The sequence below is a fragment of the Notechis scutatus genome, chromosome 2 (assembly GCF_049901735.1).
Source record: "Notechis scutatus isolate UNSWTSFEM ecotype Mainland chromosome 2, rNotScu1.2, whole genome shotgun sequence".
In the NCBI taxonomy this organism is placed as follows: Eukaryota; Metazoa; Chordata; class Lepidosauria; order Squamata; family Elapidae; genus Notechis; species Notechis scutatus.
This window is the reverse complement of record NC_142010.1, coordinates 43,747,616-43,765,292: the sequence shown is the minus strand read 5'-3', so window position 1 is coordinate 43,765,292 and position 17,677 is coordinate 43,747,616. Positions and strand designations below refer to the sequence as shown.

The window sequence follows — 17,677 nt, the reverse complement described above, 5'->3', positions numbered from 1 at the left end:
GGAATGATGAGTTGTATAACTCAACATTTGGTAGAATGGGGTGTCATATGTAGAAATGCTAATAGCTATGTTTTTAGTTCTATAATGTATACATTGACAAATGGTTTCATGGTACCCTTTCAACAGGCACATTCTTGAATATATTGTTGCTATAGCAACTGATATTTTATGCAGTTTCTCAGAGGTGTACAGCACTTTCCTGGTGAAATACACATTAGCTTTTTTAATCAAGAAATGCTATGCATGGCAGGAAAAGGAAGATAATCCTTTTGTTTTAAGAAACACTCAGTAGGCAGAGTGCTTACTTGCTAATGTGGCTTTATTTAAATGGTACTTTATGCAACCAGAAACTGCTCCATTTACATTTCCTCCGAGTGGCCTAAAATGCAATGTGTACAGTAAAATAATATACAGCCTGTTCCTCTTATTTATTTGAAAGGAAAAGGCATCTGGAAATGCATACACACACACATACATGCAATGACATGAAGTGGATTTAGGAACAAATGGACTTAAGCATTTCCCATTTCCCAAAGGAAAAGGTGGCAGAGTCAAAGATCCATAATGCCACTATGAAAACAGTTTTGTTTAGGGACAAATGTTTCACATTTACATCTTTCCATAAAATTATACTAATTTATAATGTAAATGATAAGATATGAATAATACTGTTCATGTGACAATGAGAATTCAGTAGTCTATAAACCAGAAAATGCTTAATAGACTTAATAGTTAGCTATACTGAGAGCTTCTTCAATTAGTTATTAAGGATTTGAGCAACCTGACAATGCTCCATGAAAGTTTATGAATTTATTTAAGGTGCCAAAGAAAAAATTGAATGCACATAAGAGAATTATGGTCTGCTCTAATAATTTCTCATTAATTGAATACAAATAAAGGCTAGAGGGGAAATAAGACTCGGAAGCCATATATTAGTCAATGCTCAGTTCTCAAATCTTGTTACTCTTTATAGCACATAGACAGCAAACTATGATCTTGCAGATGTAGAATGGTAGGCAGAACTGGGAAGGTGGAGTTAAGTGCATCATTAGCTTAGAGTCATCATGTTTCCACAAATGGTCCAACTCCTGCTGAATTCTTTTGACCCTTATCTGGCACCAATTTCATGTTTAACTTTAATTTACTAGATTCTTTCTATAGGCTTAAATAAATATTCTGTGCAACAATTTAACAGATGAACCTGTTCCTTTGCACCTGACAATATGCATTATTTCTATCCAACCTGTTTCTTTTGAGATGCCCACACTTTTAATTACAAAATCCTTTTATTTATTCTTTTGCTAGAGCACACTGCTTGCAGACGTATTTGTCTGCTTGTCTATATATTTACATATTCTAATATTATTTTTTCACAATTTCTTCATACTTAAAAATAAATATAAATATACATAGCACAATAAAATAAACATCCACTAGGTAAGATTTCAGCAGATATTTTTCAGTGTTTTTTTTTAATAAATTAATTATCATTAATATGGCATTCCAACAAAAAGCCTTATGAAAAGGGATGACTTGAATGTATGTGCCCCTTCCCCAGTAAATAGGTGATAATAACATTACTTCTCCCACTCTCTTAATTATGAATTCCTGCTTTAATTGAAAGTATGAAGAGTCATCAAAATAGTCAGTACCAATCAATACCACAGATAATACTGCTACCCTTCAAAAAGATCTTGACTATGTATCAGAATGGTCAAACAAATGACAACTTCAAATCTCAACAAATAAATGCTCTGTCTTACATATTGGCAAAAAAAAATCAGAAAATAAAATACAAGTTGAATAGTCAAGATCTTGTTGATGACCCAAGCTCTGTAAAGGACCTTGGAATACTCACCTCTAATGATCTGAGTGCTAGAGCCCACTGCAACTACATAGCCAAAAAGGCATTAAGAGGTGTTAACCTAATCCTACGTAGCTTTTTCTCTGGTAATATCACACTACTAACCAGAGCATACAAAACATTTGCTAGACCAATACTCGAATACAGGTCATCAGTCTGGAACCCGCATTATGTATCTGATATTAGCACAGTTGAGAAAGTCCAGAAATATTTCACAAGAAGAGTTCTCCACTCCTCCAGTCATTGTAGAATACCTTATGCCACCAGACTTGAAATTCTAGACCTAGAAAACCTTGAATTACGCCGTCTTTGGTCTGATCTAAGTATGGTATATAAAATCATATATTGCAATGACTTACCTGTCAATGAATACTTCAGCTTCAACCATAACACAAGAGCACACAATAGATACAAACTCAAGGTTAACCACACCAAACTTGATTGCAGGAAATACGACTTCAGCAACAGAGTGGTCAATGTCTGGAATACTCTACCTGGCTCTGTGGTTTCTTCCCCAAACCCCAAAAACTTTAACCTTAGACTGTCTACTATTGACCTCACCCCTTTCCTAAGAGGTCTGTAGGGGGTGTGCATAAATGCACCAACGTGCCTACCGTCCCTGTCCTATTGTTTCTTTTTTATTTTTCTTATATGTATCCATTTCATGTATCCATCCATAACTATGTTTATACCTATACCTGTTATCTTGTAAACGATTGACAAATCAAAATAAATAAATAAATAAATAAATAAATGCTTCATAAGGCAGACAATTATTTTTCTTATTACCTCATAGGTTGCCATTACACTTAATAAACATTTATTTCAGTTTTGATTTTTCCTATGCGATAGGAGCTACATATGGTCAAATCATAATAAAGATCATGATTACAGCAGTTTTTTTAAACAGGAGAAATCTACCCCAAAAAACTCCTTTTACAGGGCATTGAAGCATGCACCATGGTGTGATTTTATCCTAAGACTGAGTTCTTTTTCATTGTTGCCATTCAGAAAATATCTTCAGAAATAACTTGCAAAGATACATTTGTCAAAGAGCTGCAGAAGATTAAAAAGAAAATCCTACAAACCCATTCCAGTGGTTTTCTAAGTAATTCTCAATCTCTCCAGGCTTTCTCTTTGGCTATTGTAAAATTACAATAAGGTCTAGAAGCACATTCTGTGTTCTGGTCTGTTTCCACCAGGGTATCATATATTAAGACTTCAGTCCTGTGATATTCAATAAGAGATTTAAGGTCACACTTAAGGTAATTCCCAGACAGTGTCAGAAGGATAAGAATAGGAAGATTGATCTGAAAGTGTACCAGCCTCTTTTTATTTCAGTTCAAAATCTGCTACAGCACATAAGATAGTGGGTTCACCCATTCTGACCCATGATCCTGAAATATTGTGAATTAACCTTCCTGAAAAAAAAATCAGTAGAACAAAATATTATTGGTAGAAGTTTAGAAGCAGTTTTCATGATACCTTGTGTTTACCTGAATATATTTTGACACATACTATTTTATATACTGGAAAGTAAAAAAAATAAAATAAAAGACTAATATATCAATGTAAATTGGTCAGATGTTAAGGCTACTATAAGGAGTTTAGATTTAGTACTAGACAATCTCCAAAAATTATGAAGAAAAAGAAAAAAGGAAAAGGAAAAAAAGAGATAGGTACCTTTCATTGCAAACATATCCAAACCACATCCCCAAATATTTTACTGTATAATTAGTAGACCCATTTTGCTGTATATTATTAATTTTCATGCTGCAACTGAGATCTGTTTCAAATTTATTCATTTGACTTATCAAGATAACTAACTATTAATCTATGCCTCTACAGGAATGTGTTTGTGTCTTTGTGTGTTTTTGTATGTACATGGATGTACACATGACATTAATTGAGAAACTATCTAGGGTTGTAGTTTGTACCTGCCTGCAGAACATATAAAATGTGTGCATGATAAGATATATTTTCCTGCATAAAAGTATTCTAGGTAAAATCACCTTCAGTCTTCTACTACTTTTCATACTTCATGACAAATATACATATTCAAGAAGCCTCCAAAGAATAAAAATAAATAAAAATGTAAACAGATTTCTAAGAAAAAAAGATTCCAGAAAATGATTTCAATAATTTTATGCTAACCATTTGAATAATTTGCTTTGGGACTTGGTGGATTCACTTACCTACTCCCTTTCTCATTTTGCAATTCTAATATTTTGTTTCAATTTAGTTTATTGATTTCATTCTGCTCTATTTGACCTTACAGGGGCCATTTGTACTGTTTTCAAGTGCCACTTGGTATTGATTCTGCTTCAGCCTATAGTTTCTATAATTGGACTAACACTTGTTGGGAGTTGACTTTGTTTCTGAATGCGACATTCACAAATATGGGGAGAATTTAAAATAGCTTTGGAGTCAAGACCAATTATATTTGTAACATTATCATGAGCATTTTGTTTGTATAACATCACTTTTCTAGAAAGGTGAGTTAACAAGCTGTGATACACTATGGTGCTTAGCTGGGAAGCAAATGGCACACAAGGAATGTCAGTTGTCCTGACAACAGAACATATAATAGTATCTCTGAATAGTTGAGAATGTTATTAAACTATTGTGCACCACGCTCGCTACAGAATGGCTAGTATTATACTTCAATCTATGAGATATGATTAATTCTCCTTAAATCATTGGCTGGTGCTTATTAATGAATTAATGTTATTAATGAATAACAATGGACAATAATTGACCACTTTTCCATTATTCTTATGAACCACTTCATAAGTAGACAGTGAACAGACATAATCTAGCCATGATAGCACTGTCTTTCCATCCATAATATTATTTTTCATTTGTGTCTTTCCTCCTCCTCCCCCTCCCCCCCCCCCCTCCTCCTCCTCCTCCTCCAATGAATCCTTAGTTGTTCATGTGATGATAAAATCTAAATTTGGACTATGTAATTCAAATCATACTCACATTTTAAAACCATATTATTTTTGAAATTATATTTACTAACTTATAGATACACAATTCATATAATATGCTTAAAAGTACATAATTGCTTTTAAATTTTCAGCTTAAATGTGATGAAACTCATAGCCAATTCTTGTAAAACATTATTTGTAGCATACAACAAAATGACAAATACTCATCTTAAAATTCTTTACAATTTTAAACTATTATAATGTCAAGAAATGACATTAGATTTTTTTAAACTCCAAATTTCACCCTAACAATACTGATTAATTATCTAGAAAAATATTGCAGATTTGGAATTATCCAAAACTAATTTCATTGCTGACAGAAATTGAGAAATTTCATCTTGCCCCAAAAATAAATAAGTAAATAATGAAATCAAATTTTTTACTTCATTATACTGCCATTGAGCCTTGGTGGTTAGAGTGCAGTACTGCAAGCTGCTTCTGCTGTCTGCCATCTGCCTGCAATTTGGCAATTCAAATCCCATCAGGCTCAAGGTTAACTCAGCCTTTCATCCTTCTGAGGTAGGTAAAATGAGAATCCAAATTGTCAGCAATAGGCTGCTTCTGTAAACTGTTTAGAGAAGGCTGTAAAGCACTGTGAAATTATATATAAATCTAACTGCTATTGCTATTGCTATACTGCCATTGTGATTGGCTGATCTAAACATTAATATCATGCTTTATCATGAGTTTTATGTATTCAGAAATTGAACATTAGAGGAGCCTAAAGTTCACAGACAGACAGACAGACAGACAGACAGACAGACAGACAGACAGACAGACAATAAAAGCCTGACCTTTGTTTTTGGTTGGTACTAAAATTTACAAACTAAAACAAAATGTTATGACATTTGAAATGCTCCAAGAAATTTTTTGAACAATGGGATCAGAAATTGGTTGCTACAATGATATCTGTTTCTACAGCTAGACTAAGTCCAAAAGTTGTTAATGAAGGAATGACAGATGTGAATGAATATTTTGAAAGATTTACAACATAAATAAGTGAAACAAAATTAAATGACAGAAATATTAGAATCAGAAATAGTGAAAATAAAGAAGCATGGAATATACAATAAGATAGATAATATAATTAAAGTAGAAACAAGCAAAAGAATCACTTGGATAAGCATTATCTAATGGACCTACAAAAGAAGCTAGTTAAAGCCTTGAAAGTTAAATGGGAAATACAAATGATAAACTAAGGGAGTGCCACCTGGCACCTGGTTAATGACTCTTTATTAGATTTACAAAAGTGGTTTACTAAATCATTGAAAAAAAATTAGGACGGGAAAAACTGACGTGAGATCAGAGCCTGCAACAACATCTGAATGAATTAAGTTCAAGATTATTAGAAGTAAAAGGAAGGAATATTAAAGTTGGTTTGTTTGATCAAAGTTAAGAAAAGATATGTTTTTATAAAGCTCTGGTAATCTTTTACAAACTTTTTGCTGATACCAAATCTTTATTTCTTCTTTCTATTTCTCTTTTTGAATTGCTTAATTTGTACTTGTTTTTATCATTATAACCAACATTGTAAATTATTTTAAAAAGTAATTAAATTAAATTAAAACTAAGCTGCTGTACTATATTTAAGTGCAGGTATAGAACAATCATCACTGTCAATAAAACATAATATATCATCACAACATATAATAACAATAAGAATTTGTATTCAACTGTTTTAGGCCCAAAGATCCTATGGTTTCCTGATAAGAGATGTCAGTGGTTTCAAGATCAAATTAAATATAACAGAACATAAAGGACAATCCTGATAAGTTCCACAAAACTTCTTGAAAGTGAGGGAATAATTCCAGTTACAATAATGTTGTCTGAAACTTTCCATATATCTGTTGTCTTCAATTAATTGGTAACTCCCTATGGATTCATTCATACACGCACACACATACACACACACACAAACATACAAACAAACAAACACAGGGAGTATGTATTTACTTATGCCTGTATTAATGGTGTGTTGTATTTTAAAAATTTTGTGACTTGATCTTGGATCATAAATAAACAAACAGTTCAATAAGTTCCACAAACCCATCCCGCCAAATTCAATAATAATTTCATATTGTCTGAAGCTTGTTGCACTTTTATTAAATTAAATAGCATATAATGAACAATTAAAAGGCCATTTTGGCTGTGGTCCACACACTGGGGTTGCTGTCAAAAATTTTAATCAGAATCAACTACTAATAAGAAAATCGGCCAGAAGCAATCAACAGCCTTCCAAACCGTTGTTTTAAAAAGCCTCATTAAAGCTAAAAAAATGTGACTCAAAAGTGAACCATTATAAACTTCCAATACAAAAAAAATATTTGTATGTTTCATGCCAATTAATATGCTAGTCATTGTACTGGCAGCTTTTTCTTTTTTCAAAAATAGTATCTATTCTACCTCAAAGTGACAAAGATGCAGTTAGATAAAAGGCTTAGCCATGTATAATCTTCAAAAGAGCTACATTGTTAAAAAATATTAATTTCTTCCCAAGTAACCTTTGACTCAACATTATATAGTTATATTTGGGGGAAAAAAGTCTATGTTTGGAATTATTTTATACTTTGTTCTAACTATCTTTAAGATTAAAAATATTCTTCATGGTTACTGTTTCTTTTTAGGGGCAAATAATTTATCATTCTTTCCTTCTGTTCCCAATATCTTTGTTTTATGCAATTCAATGAATATTCAATACCATACACATAGAAAGGATTAAGTTCTAATTTAGGAGACATAAAAGATCTGGTGTAAGTTGCACATATAGTTGCTTAATTTTACTTTCCAAATATTCTTGTTTAGAGTTTTTCCCCATGAAGTATATGAAAAAATACAACCTTTAATAACAATGCATTAAAAGCAGCCCAGACTGTTATTTTAAAAACTATCTGAATATTGCTTTTATATATCAAAAAAGAAAAAAAAGGAACAGAAAAGGGAGGAAGGAGGAAGGAAAGGAAAGGAAAAGAAAGGAAAGGAAAGGGAAGGGAAGGGAAGGGAAGGGGGAAAAAAACCCACAATTCTTTTTAAGCAGCATCTTGGGGAAAAGGGACGTTTTTTCCTTATAATAATTGAGAGTGTTATTGAAGCGTGACCAGAAATTGCATTTTGAAGTCAAAAAGATATGCACTCAGATGAACTGCAGAAGTACAGATTAAGAGATAATTATATTGCTTTTGAAGCAGGAAGAATCAGTGTATTTAAGAAGAGGGTCATTTGTGTCCCCGTGACATGGGTTAATTTGAACAACATATGCTTTGCTTCAGTTGGTATCTTTCTATGAAATGCATAGAATTAGAGCTGCTGGGATAAGAGAATGTTCAATGAACTGACTGCAAAATAGATTTTGGTTAGCTATCTAAAGATACTTTATAATTCTATGCACAAAATGAACAATACCAATGTTGTGTAAGGCAGTTGCAGAATTTTCTCTTGCTGAGGTAGAACAAACTCATTGCAAAGTAGATACCCTCCCTCACATTTCTAATTGGATCTGGAGACTGACAGAGAAACAAAATTAGCAAGTTAATCTTATATAAAAGAAGAAAAGAAGAAGATTAACATTAACTAGGAACATTAAGCAAGGTAGTAATTATCTAAATGCACAGTAACAGACATGGAGTTGTATTTAATGCTGCTTGTCAAGAGTGGAAATCATTAGGAAAATGGCTTTTTCTTCTAAAACATGCTCCAGAGTATTGGAGTGACCTCCAGAAGTAATTTGGGAGACCTCTAGGAAATAGAAGGCACAACAGATTAAGTGATATTGGATTAGGTTCACTGTGCTTTTTTAAAAGAAGCTATCTCATTTTCTAGTTTTGGCCCCAATAGATATTGGTGGGGTCTTGAATGGTTTCATAGTCCTCACTGAACAGACTCCAATTCTATTTAATTTAAATTAGGAAATGTAAAAGACAGTATGATTTTCATTACCTGCATGGTAATGATATTTAATATTTAATATTAGTAGTGCATATTTAATATTAGTAGTGAATCAGTGAGAGACTCAGATAGAAGATAGACAGACAGACAGACAAACATGCACACGCACACGCACACACACACACCCCTCTCTGAAGGGAGAAAGCCTTCACATATATGTGTAATGGTATAAGGTGAATGGTACCCTTCATATTTATGGCTGTACTTAGAAGATGACATTTTCCTTTGTACTTGTTAAGTGTTTTACTTGCAGATACTCATAGACGGTACTGCAAGGAACATATGACATCCTATGGGAGCCACATCATTCCCAATTCTTAGTTTCAGATTTGGGAATGAAAAGTACCTTAATATGATTCTTGGTTTTATTGCTTGAAATTCATCACAAAATAAGGGGTGAGCAGAATAATGAATGTTACAGAAACCCATATTCAGATACATCATATGCAAATTTGCAGAGAAAAACTATCAGACAGTTGAATTCAACAATGACATATGGTTGGCCATGGTTCTATTTGGTCTCTGCCTACTTGGTTCTCCGTATCTTTTTATTACTTGGACAATTACTTATTGTTAACCATTTATTAATTACTGTTCTAATGTAAATATTTGTTTGAAATTGCCATCATTGATGTAAAAAAAAGCTATGCTTGGCCATACTTTTTAACTGGATCCAACTCTTATTACGGATTTTATCTGAGTAAAATCCCAAAAATATCTAAACAGTCTTGGAAGGCCATTGGCATAAACTGAAATTACCATCAATCAACTTTCTTCTTTTTATTAAATCCAGAAATGCAACACAATGTTTTTTTTGCAGGAACAAGTGGTGGCTGGAAGTTGATATTTATTGTTAGGTGTGCTTGGTACATATTAATAAGTTTGATTCAGTATGTATGATTTCAGCAATGGTTGTTAATATTTACTTCACATTAGAGGAATTGATACCATAGCAATAAACAATATTTTGCTCTTGCTTTGTCTGAACTGAGAAACATGGGCCCATGTAAAATATTTTTTGACAGACATTAAGAATAAGAAAGCTGATTAAGCTATATGTTGTATTTCACACTGAAGCAATAACTACATTCTAGTTGTGGCTGAAACAACCATAAAATTAATGGATTACGTGATTCTTAGTGATTTATTTACCACTTTATCAATCTCCATCATCATCATAACCTTCACCTAACTAGAGGAAAAACAACAACAGAAACTTTACGTATAGCTGAAGCACTTACCAATCATTTTTGTCCAAACATTTTCCCCATATCCAGAAGGTAGTTTCAATGCTTTATTTTAAAATGTAATGATTTTATAAGTTACTTGATTTTCACCTACCTTTTCAGCTGCTTGGGAAGTGCAAAAAAATATTGGAATGAAGGCAAGCCATACTATACATGTAGTGTACATAGTGAATCCAATGGGTTTGGCTTCATTAAAATTCTCTGGGACACCCCGAGTCTTGATGGCATAAACAGTACATGTAACCATTAGGAGAATGCTATACCCCAAAGAGCATATTATTTGTAGATCCGTAATGTCACATTTGAGAACGCCTCTGGCTTGATCTGGTTCCATAGATTTATGTTCATCATAATCTATAATACTGTTTGGTGGATCAACAGCAAACCAAATGAAAACTCCAAGAAGTTGTACTGATATAAAACTTGATGTGATTGCTAATTGTGATGTTGGACTAATAAGCCTGGGTGCTGTCACTGATTTTTTGCCCTGTTCGAATATGCGATAGATACGGTTTGTTTTAGTCAACAGAGCAGCATAGCTTATGCACATTCCCAATCCTAGGAAGATCCGCCGGAAAGAACACACAGCAACATCTGGCTTGGCAATCATCAAGAAAGTGATGATATAACACAGAAATATTCCTGTCAACAAAACATAGCTAAGTTCCCTTCCAGAGGCCCTCACAATGGGAGTATCGTTGTACCGAATGAAGGTTGCCATGACGAATATGGTGGCAATAATTCCAAGCATGGCTAGAAAGACTGGGATGACCGCCCAGGGTGAATGCCACTCCAACTTTACAATAGGGATAGGGCTACATCCTGTGCGATTCTCATTCGGCCGTTGACTGTAGGAGCACAGCTTGCAGCTCACTTCATCAAACTGGTATTGGTAACCATCACACAGCTCACACTGCCAACAGCAACTCATCCCTTTCATAATCCTTTTTCGTTCTCCTGGTTTACAGGGAAGACTGCAGACTGAAGAAGGGGTTTTCTTCACTCCTTTGCCCCATTGCATTTCATCCATCTAAGAGTAAAAGAATATAGAATACATAAGACTGCTTATCTGGAAGTAACTATCAAGCATGCCTAGTGGATTGGTAAGTTGATTAACAAGGAGAAATGAATATGAATACATTGGAGTAAAAAAGAGATGGTACCAGCCAGGAAGAAAATGAGAACTGTTGCTGAGGGAGTAAGAAATAGAAATAAAAACTCCATGAACAAGCAAATACTAAAGGAAATAAAGGTTATTACTATAGGGAAATAGTATGAAAATAGTTTCACTGGAAACCCATATAATTGGAAAAATGCATTTTCTCCTATTAGCGTAGCATTCCTTGCATTATTATAGTATTATTCCCTTGTGACCACAGAGCAAATATTTGGATAGCAGGCATAATCCTTTAGAAGACAAAAAGTCCATTTTGTAGAATTTGCTTGAAGTGTGGCCATAGTTTAATGAACAGTGAAGCCTGGATAATCATGACTCGTAAAGCTTTCTTGAAAGAGGCCTTTATCATTTCTTTCCAAATCCTGAATTAATTCTTTCCCAACACTGATGTGTCTACTCCCCATCCCTTTTCTAAGCACCCTGGAATCACCTATATGTGAGTTGGCTGGCTACACAAAGTTGTGTAATAAATAATTAAAATTGGAAGCACATTTTGATGTATGCATGTAGAGCGACCCACATTGTGTCCCCCCACCCCACTGGAAAGATCTGAATGACAGCAACATGGCTGAATCTCCCCATCCCTTATCTATATTAAACATATTATTTCAACATGGCTATATCATGTTGAAATAATATGTGGTGGCTCAGTGGCTAAGAGGCTGATCTTGTTGATCAGAAAGGTTGGCAGTTTGGCAATTCAAATCCCTAGGACTGCGTAATGGAGTGAGCTCCTGTTGCGACCAGCAAGTCCTCATTGCGGTTCGCTGTTTAAGTGGGAGCCGGAGAAGCCTCTGATTGGCTGAACTGTTTGACAGCTCTGTATAAAAGGAGCTGTCAAACGGAATCAGCTGTCTCTCTCTCTCAGCTGCTACCGCAAGCTGAGTTACAAGTTAACAATAAAGCCAGTTAAGCTTTATATTCCCTCCGCCTCTTCTCAGCGTGCCAAACTCAAAACTGGCAACAAGGGTGAGATTGCTGACAAACTGAGGCAATTCCTGAGGCAAAGAGAGAGAGCACCACATGGCTGAAGTCACTACAAAAAGAGCTGTCACTAAGAGCTGTCAAACGGTTCAGCCAATCAAAGGCTTCTCTGGCTCCTGCTTAAACAGGAGTGATGACTTGCTGGTCGCAACAGCTCTCATTGCTTGTCCCAGCTTCTGCTAACCTAGCAGTTTGAAAGCATGTAAAAATGCAAATAGAAAAATAGGGACCACCTTTGATGGAAAGGTAACAGCATTCCGTGCACCTTCGGAATTTAGTCATGCTGGCCACATGACCACAGAGATGTCTTCCGACAAGCGCTGGCTCTTCGGCTTTGTAACAGAGATGAACACTGCCCCCTAGAGCTGTAAATGACTAGTATGTATGTGTGAGGGGAAAATTTACCTTTATTTTTTATATTAAACACGTGTGTCTAGGATTTTGATTTTATTTTTAAACAAAGATCTCCAGTTAATATAGCTGCTGCCTGTGGCAGTCCCAGGCAGAGTGAAAACTGATCCAAATTTTTAATCTTTTTTCCTGAAGTGCCCTACTATATGTTAAATAATGAGTTCCACTGAGTTCCATTTACTAATACTACAGATTTACACTGAGTGACATTGAAAAGATGATTGATAGACATCCAAATTTCCTCAGAACTCACAATGGACTGAACATTCTGTTTCAGAATAAGGATTTATTTGTCTTTGTACGTGCAGACTTTTTTTCCCAAGTCACATTATAATACAGTCTGGCTAACAGAGACAATGACTAGAACAAAAATTGCTTTGTTCTTTTCTACATAAATTGGCCGTGTATGAGTTTCAAAAGAACAAGATATTATTCACTGTGGGCAAAATGAAACCTAGCGAATTGCAGTTGTATGTCACATTCCAAGGCAACAATGAAAAAAATAGTTAGAGGGAAACCTCTAAAAGTTATTTTTAAATATTCTTGCAGTATATGCTAGCTAGGTACTTTGAATAGAATAGAGCTGGAAAGGTACCTTGGAGGTCTTCTAGTCCAACCACCTGCTCAAGCAGGGGAGACTATACCATTTCAGAAAAGTGGGTGTCCAGTCTCTTCTTAAAAACCTGCAGTGATGAAGCACCCACAATTCCACTGGTTAATTGCTCTCATTGTTAGGAAGTTTCTCTTTGGTTCTAGGTTGCTTCTCTCCTTCATTACTTTCCACCCATCATTTCTTGCCTTGCCTTGCCTTCTGGTGCTTTGACTCTCTCTTCTATTTGGAAGCTCCTCAAATACTGGAATGCTGCTATCTTAATAATTATGTCTGCCTTATTAATACTGCTATTCATTAGGTCTGGCACAAGAGGCACACTTTTGGTTCCATCTACTAAAGAATATGACTTCACATTTCTGTCACAGATGGATATTATATTATGACCTAGTGATACTTGTTTCATAATTCTTCAGATTTTGGGGTTCTGCAGATGCTCTAGGATCAACCAAATCTAAATAAATAAATAGATGAGTAAGATCTCTCAAACATATCTTGTCACTAGAAGATACACTCTAGAGTTACTTTTGCTACCACATATTCATACTTGAAGAATTTGGGTTTACCTTTGCTACCAATAGTCCCTGATGCTCTATTCGATTAGATTATATGAAGCAGCAACAGGGAGATGAATGGATAGTTAGCCTCACTACTACATACACTACAGTCTATACAGGTTGTAAATAAAGAAATCTGGCTTTCAGTATAGACAGATTTAATATTTAGTACTTTTTCCCCCAACATTTTCTAAGCAAAATCTTCCTGGAACATATCATTTCTGGCAGGCCCATCCCCCCCCCCCTTATTTTTAATGTACCATATCTTCAAAAGATGAACTAGAGAATATGGAAAAGAGAAAGAACCTGATATACGAGTGGCACACTTTTATTTACAATCTCATGTAATATTAGATGAGCTGCACGATCTCAAAAAAGTTGGCAACAGTCAGGTCGTTTTATTTTTTTTGCCATACATGCAAGCAGGAGGACAAAATAAATGAGCGTGTAGATTCGCTAAAAAAAAACCAAAAAAAAAAAAACAGATTCTTCTAACTCTTTCACTGTTTAATATGTCCATGAAAATAAAAGCCATTTCTTTGTACTGAACATAGTCAGGGTGGATTGTTGTTTGACACTGACAATGGTCATTACAATCATGGGTTCTCTTATGTGAGATTGGCAGCTTTTACCTGCCAATAAGCAGGCTGCTGCAATCTGCACCATTTGCATTGTCTGAATGGTATTCCAAGGCAGCCCCACGTAAAGATAACTGTAGCAGACAAGCGTTTCTTAAAGTGTGCTCCTAGGAACCCGAGAGGTCTCCCAAGACCCACTCAAGGGTCCTCACAATAAAAAAAAAATATTTGCCAACCTATATTATGTTGAAAAGTAATACAATATTAATAATCTCATCAAACAATCATGTGAAGTGGGAGCAGCAGAGAATACATCAATTTTAATTTTTAATACAGTAAATATCGATAAATATAACCCATATAAATAATAACTCTTTGGGGAACTTTTAAACATGGGTTCTAAGAGAAAAATAATTAAGAAAGGCTGCAATCAACAATTGCAATCATCAGTCAGAATAGAACAGAACAACAGAGTTGGAAGGGACCTTGGAGGTCTTCTAGTCCAACCCCCAGCTCAAGCAGGAAATAATCCAACCCCCAATAACATTTCAGACAAATGAGATTGGTTATCCAGTCTCTCTCATTCTTCATCCAGTCCAGGATGAAAAGTGCATGATGCATTTTTTTCTGGCAGTCTAGAGTTTGCTTTTTAAGATAAGGTAATGAAAATCCAGGTCATCTCTATGGTACGAATGTGTGATGTTTTCCTTATGTAAAAAGCTCTAAGAATCACCATATACAGGTGGTCCTCAACTTACAACCACAATTGAACCCTACATTTCTGTTGTTAAGTGAGACATTTGTTAATGCCCCATTTTATGACCTTTCTTGCCACAGTTGTTAAGTGAATCCCTGCAGCTGTTTAGTTAGTAATCTGGTTGTTACGAGAATCTGGCTTCCCCGCTGACTTTTCTTGTCAGAAGGTTGCAAAAGATGATCATAGGACCTTGGGTCATAAATATGAGTCTGTTGCCAAGCATCTGAAATTTGATCACATGATCATGGGGATGCTTCAAAGGTTGTAACTGTGAAAAATGGTCTTAAGTCATTTTTTTTCAGTGCTATTGTAACTTTGAAGAGCCACTAAATGACCTCTTGTAAGTCGAGGATTATCTGTAGTATCTCTCATTTTATACAAAGTCCTTCCTGCAAAGCTTTGTTAAGATAACATTAAAATAAAAATAAGTTTAAGAAGTTTATTATATGTTAATTAACACACTATGGGCAAAACTAACTTTCGGAGTAGGTTTTCACCAGATATGTGCCAATATGATAGTTCCAATGAAGCTGTTCTTTGACATATTTACTTGCCTTGGAGTGTTGCTTGATATGGATCTATTACTTGTAACCCTGACATTAAACCGACCCTGAAAGGCCCCAGCTATCTCTAATCCCCCCTTCCTATTCCTCAGCTCCAGTGTGGCAGCACTGAAGCTCCAAGATGGCTTTGGCCAGGCCAGCTTCAGGGTTGACACTAACCTTTCTCCTCATGCAGCTCCAATTGTTCCCTTTAGTTGTTTATCAGTAGCTAATCTGAATTCAACAGAAATAATAGGAATATCCATTGAGAATTGTCCTCATATTTATTATCATGCCATTTGTTTCCCGTTACTAAGTCAGAAGTTCCAAGACTTTTAATATATATAGTTTGATAGACAACAATATTTTTATGACTTTGACCCTCAAGCTTATGCATTAAATAATGTAATTATTATTTTTTAAATCCTAGGCTTCAAACTGATAATGAAATTAAGAACATGTCAATGAGGTTTTGTGAATGCAAACCTCATCAATATATCAAAAATGGCTATGATGAATAAAAAAGATTAGATCCTTTCTCCCCAACTTAATTTTTTGTCTACAGGGAATAAGAATACAGCGTAAACCAGTGTCTGGAGTGTCTTCTTCCAGGCAAGACTGCTTCTGTTGCTTTTCATGCTTTGCCTGGAACATGACTGAGATTCCTAAAGAAAGAGTTATGTAGTTGAACTTGGCAATCAAGAAAGCATGACAAAAGACCAGTACTCCTCCCAAGAACAATTTTCCTGCCTGAAAGGAAGGTTGAAGATGTTGAGAATCCAGGAAACACTGATTACAGTAAAAATCAAATCCATTCCTGCGCTAATATTTTGGCAGCTCAGAGCTGCAGGACAATCCTATATGAAAATTATATGAAAAGGCATATAATAGATCATTTACCACCCCATGATAATCTATTATCATGAGAAGTGATACCCTTCTTGCCAATGTCTTGCAAATAACAATGGAGAGAAATTATATTGCAATGCAGCTTTTGCCCACATCTTTACACCTTGATACAGATTCTGCAAGAGACTGTGATTGAAAAACAAAACAAAACCACAACATTTTTTGAACCTCATACACAGCACAATGCTAGCCCTGACCATGGTGGGATGGTTGATGAGTCATGATTCAGGCTATTTGCTGTTGTTGTAAATTATATGGTGCACGTGAGTCTCTGGACTCAAGTAGTCCTTGAAAGTCTTAAGATTTTTTCCCCATTCTTTTTATTGAAAGTTGATTAAAAGAACGGTTGCAGGAATTGGTATGTCTAGTTTAATGAAAAGAAGGGCTGAGCTGCCACAAAAAAGAGGGGATCAACCTATTCTCCAAAGCACCCAAAGGCAGGACAAAAAGCAATGAATGGAAACTAATCAAGGAGAAAAGCAACCTAGAATTAAGAAGAAATTTCCAGACAGTTTGAACAATTAATCAGTGGAACAACTTGCTTCCAGAAGTTGTGAATGCTCTATTGCTGGAGACTTTTAAGAAGTGATTGGACAATCATTTGTCTGATAGGGTGTCCTGCTTGAGCAGGGGGTTGGACTAGAAGACCCCAAAGATCTTTTCCAACTATTATTTTGTTAAAAAAACATTTTCAAGTAATTAATATAAATCCAAGATGCACAGAAGCAATAGCAATAGCACTTAGACTATATACAATAGCAATAGCACTTAGACTATATACCGCTTCACAGTGCTTTTAGAGCCCTCTCTAAGCTGTTTTACAGACTCAGCATATTGCCCCCAAGAATCTGGGTCCTCATTTTACCAACCTTAGAAGGAAGGAAGGCTGAGTCAACCTTGAGCCTGGTGAGATTCGATCTGCCAAATTGCAGGCAGCCAGCAGTCAGCAGAAGTATCCTGCAGTACTGCATTCTAAGCACTGCGCCACCACGGCTCTTTAAGGGAAAAAAGATGTAGAATATTAACTTGATACTATTCATTTGGTACAGAAAAGGAAAATAATGTTTAATTATGTGCCTTGATGGGGGGAAACCTTTTTTTTTTTA

At 35.1% G+C, this 17,677-nt stretch overlaps 1 protein-coding gene across 3 annotated transcripts in view; it reads right to left on the bottom strand.

Annotated features, from left to right (window-relative positions):
- The window catches only part of GRM7 (glutamate metabotropic receptor 7), a 532,166-nt gene that overhangs the window by 106,531 nt on the left and 407,958 nt on the right, over positions 1-17,677 (bottom strand). For all 3 annotated transcript variants that reach the window (XM_087954616.1, XM_087954615.1, XM_087954617.1), the window contains exon 8: positions 10,141-11,076. In XM_087954616.1, the coding sequence (XP_087810742.1) occupies positions 10,141-11,076 (936 nt within the window). The remainder of the gene's footprint in view (positions 1-10,140; positions 11,077-17,677) is intronic.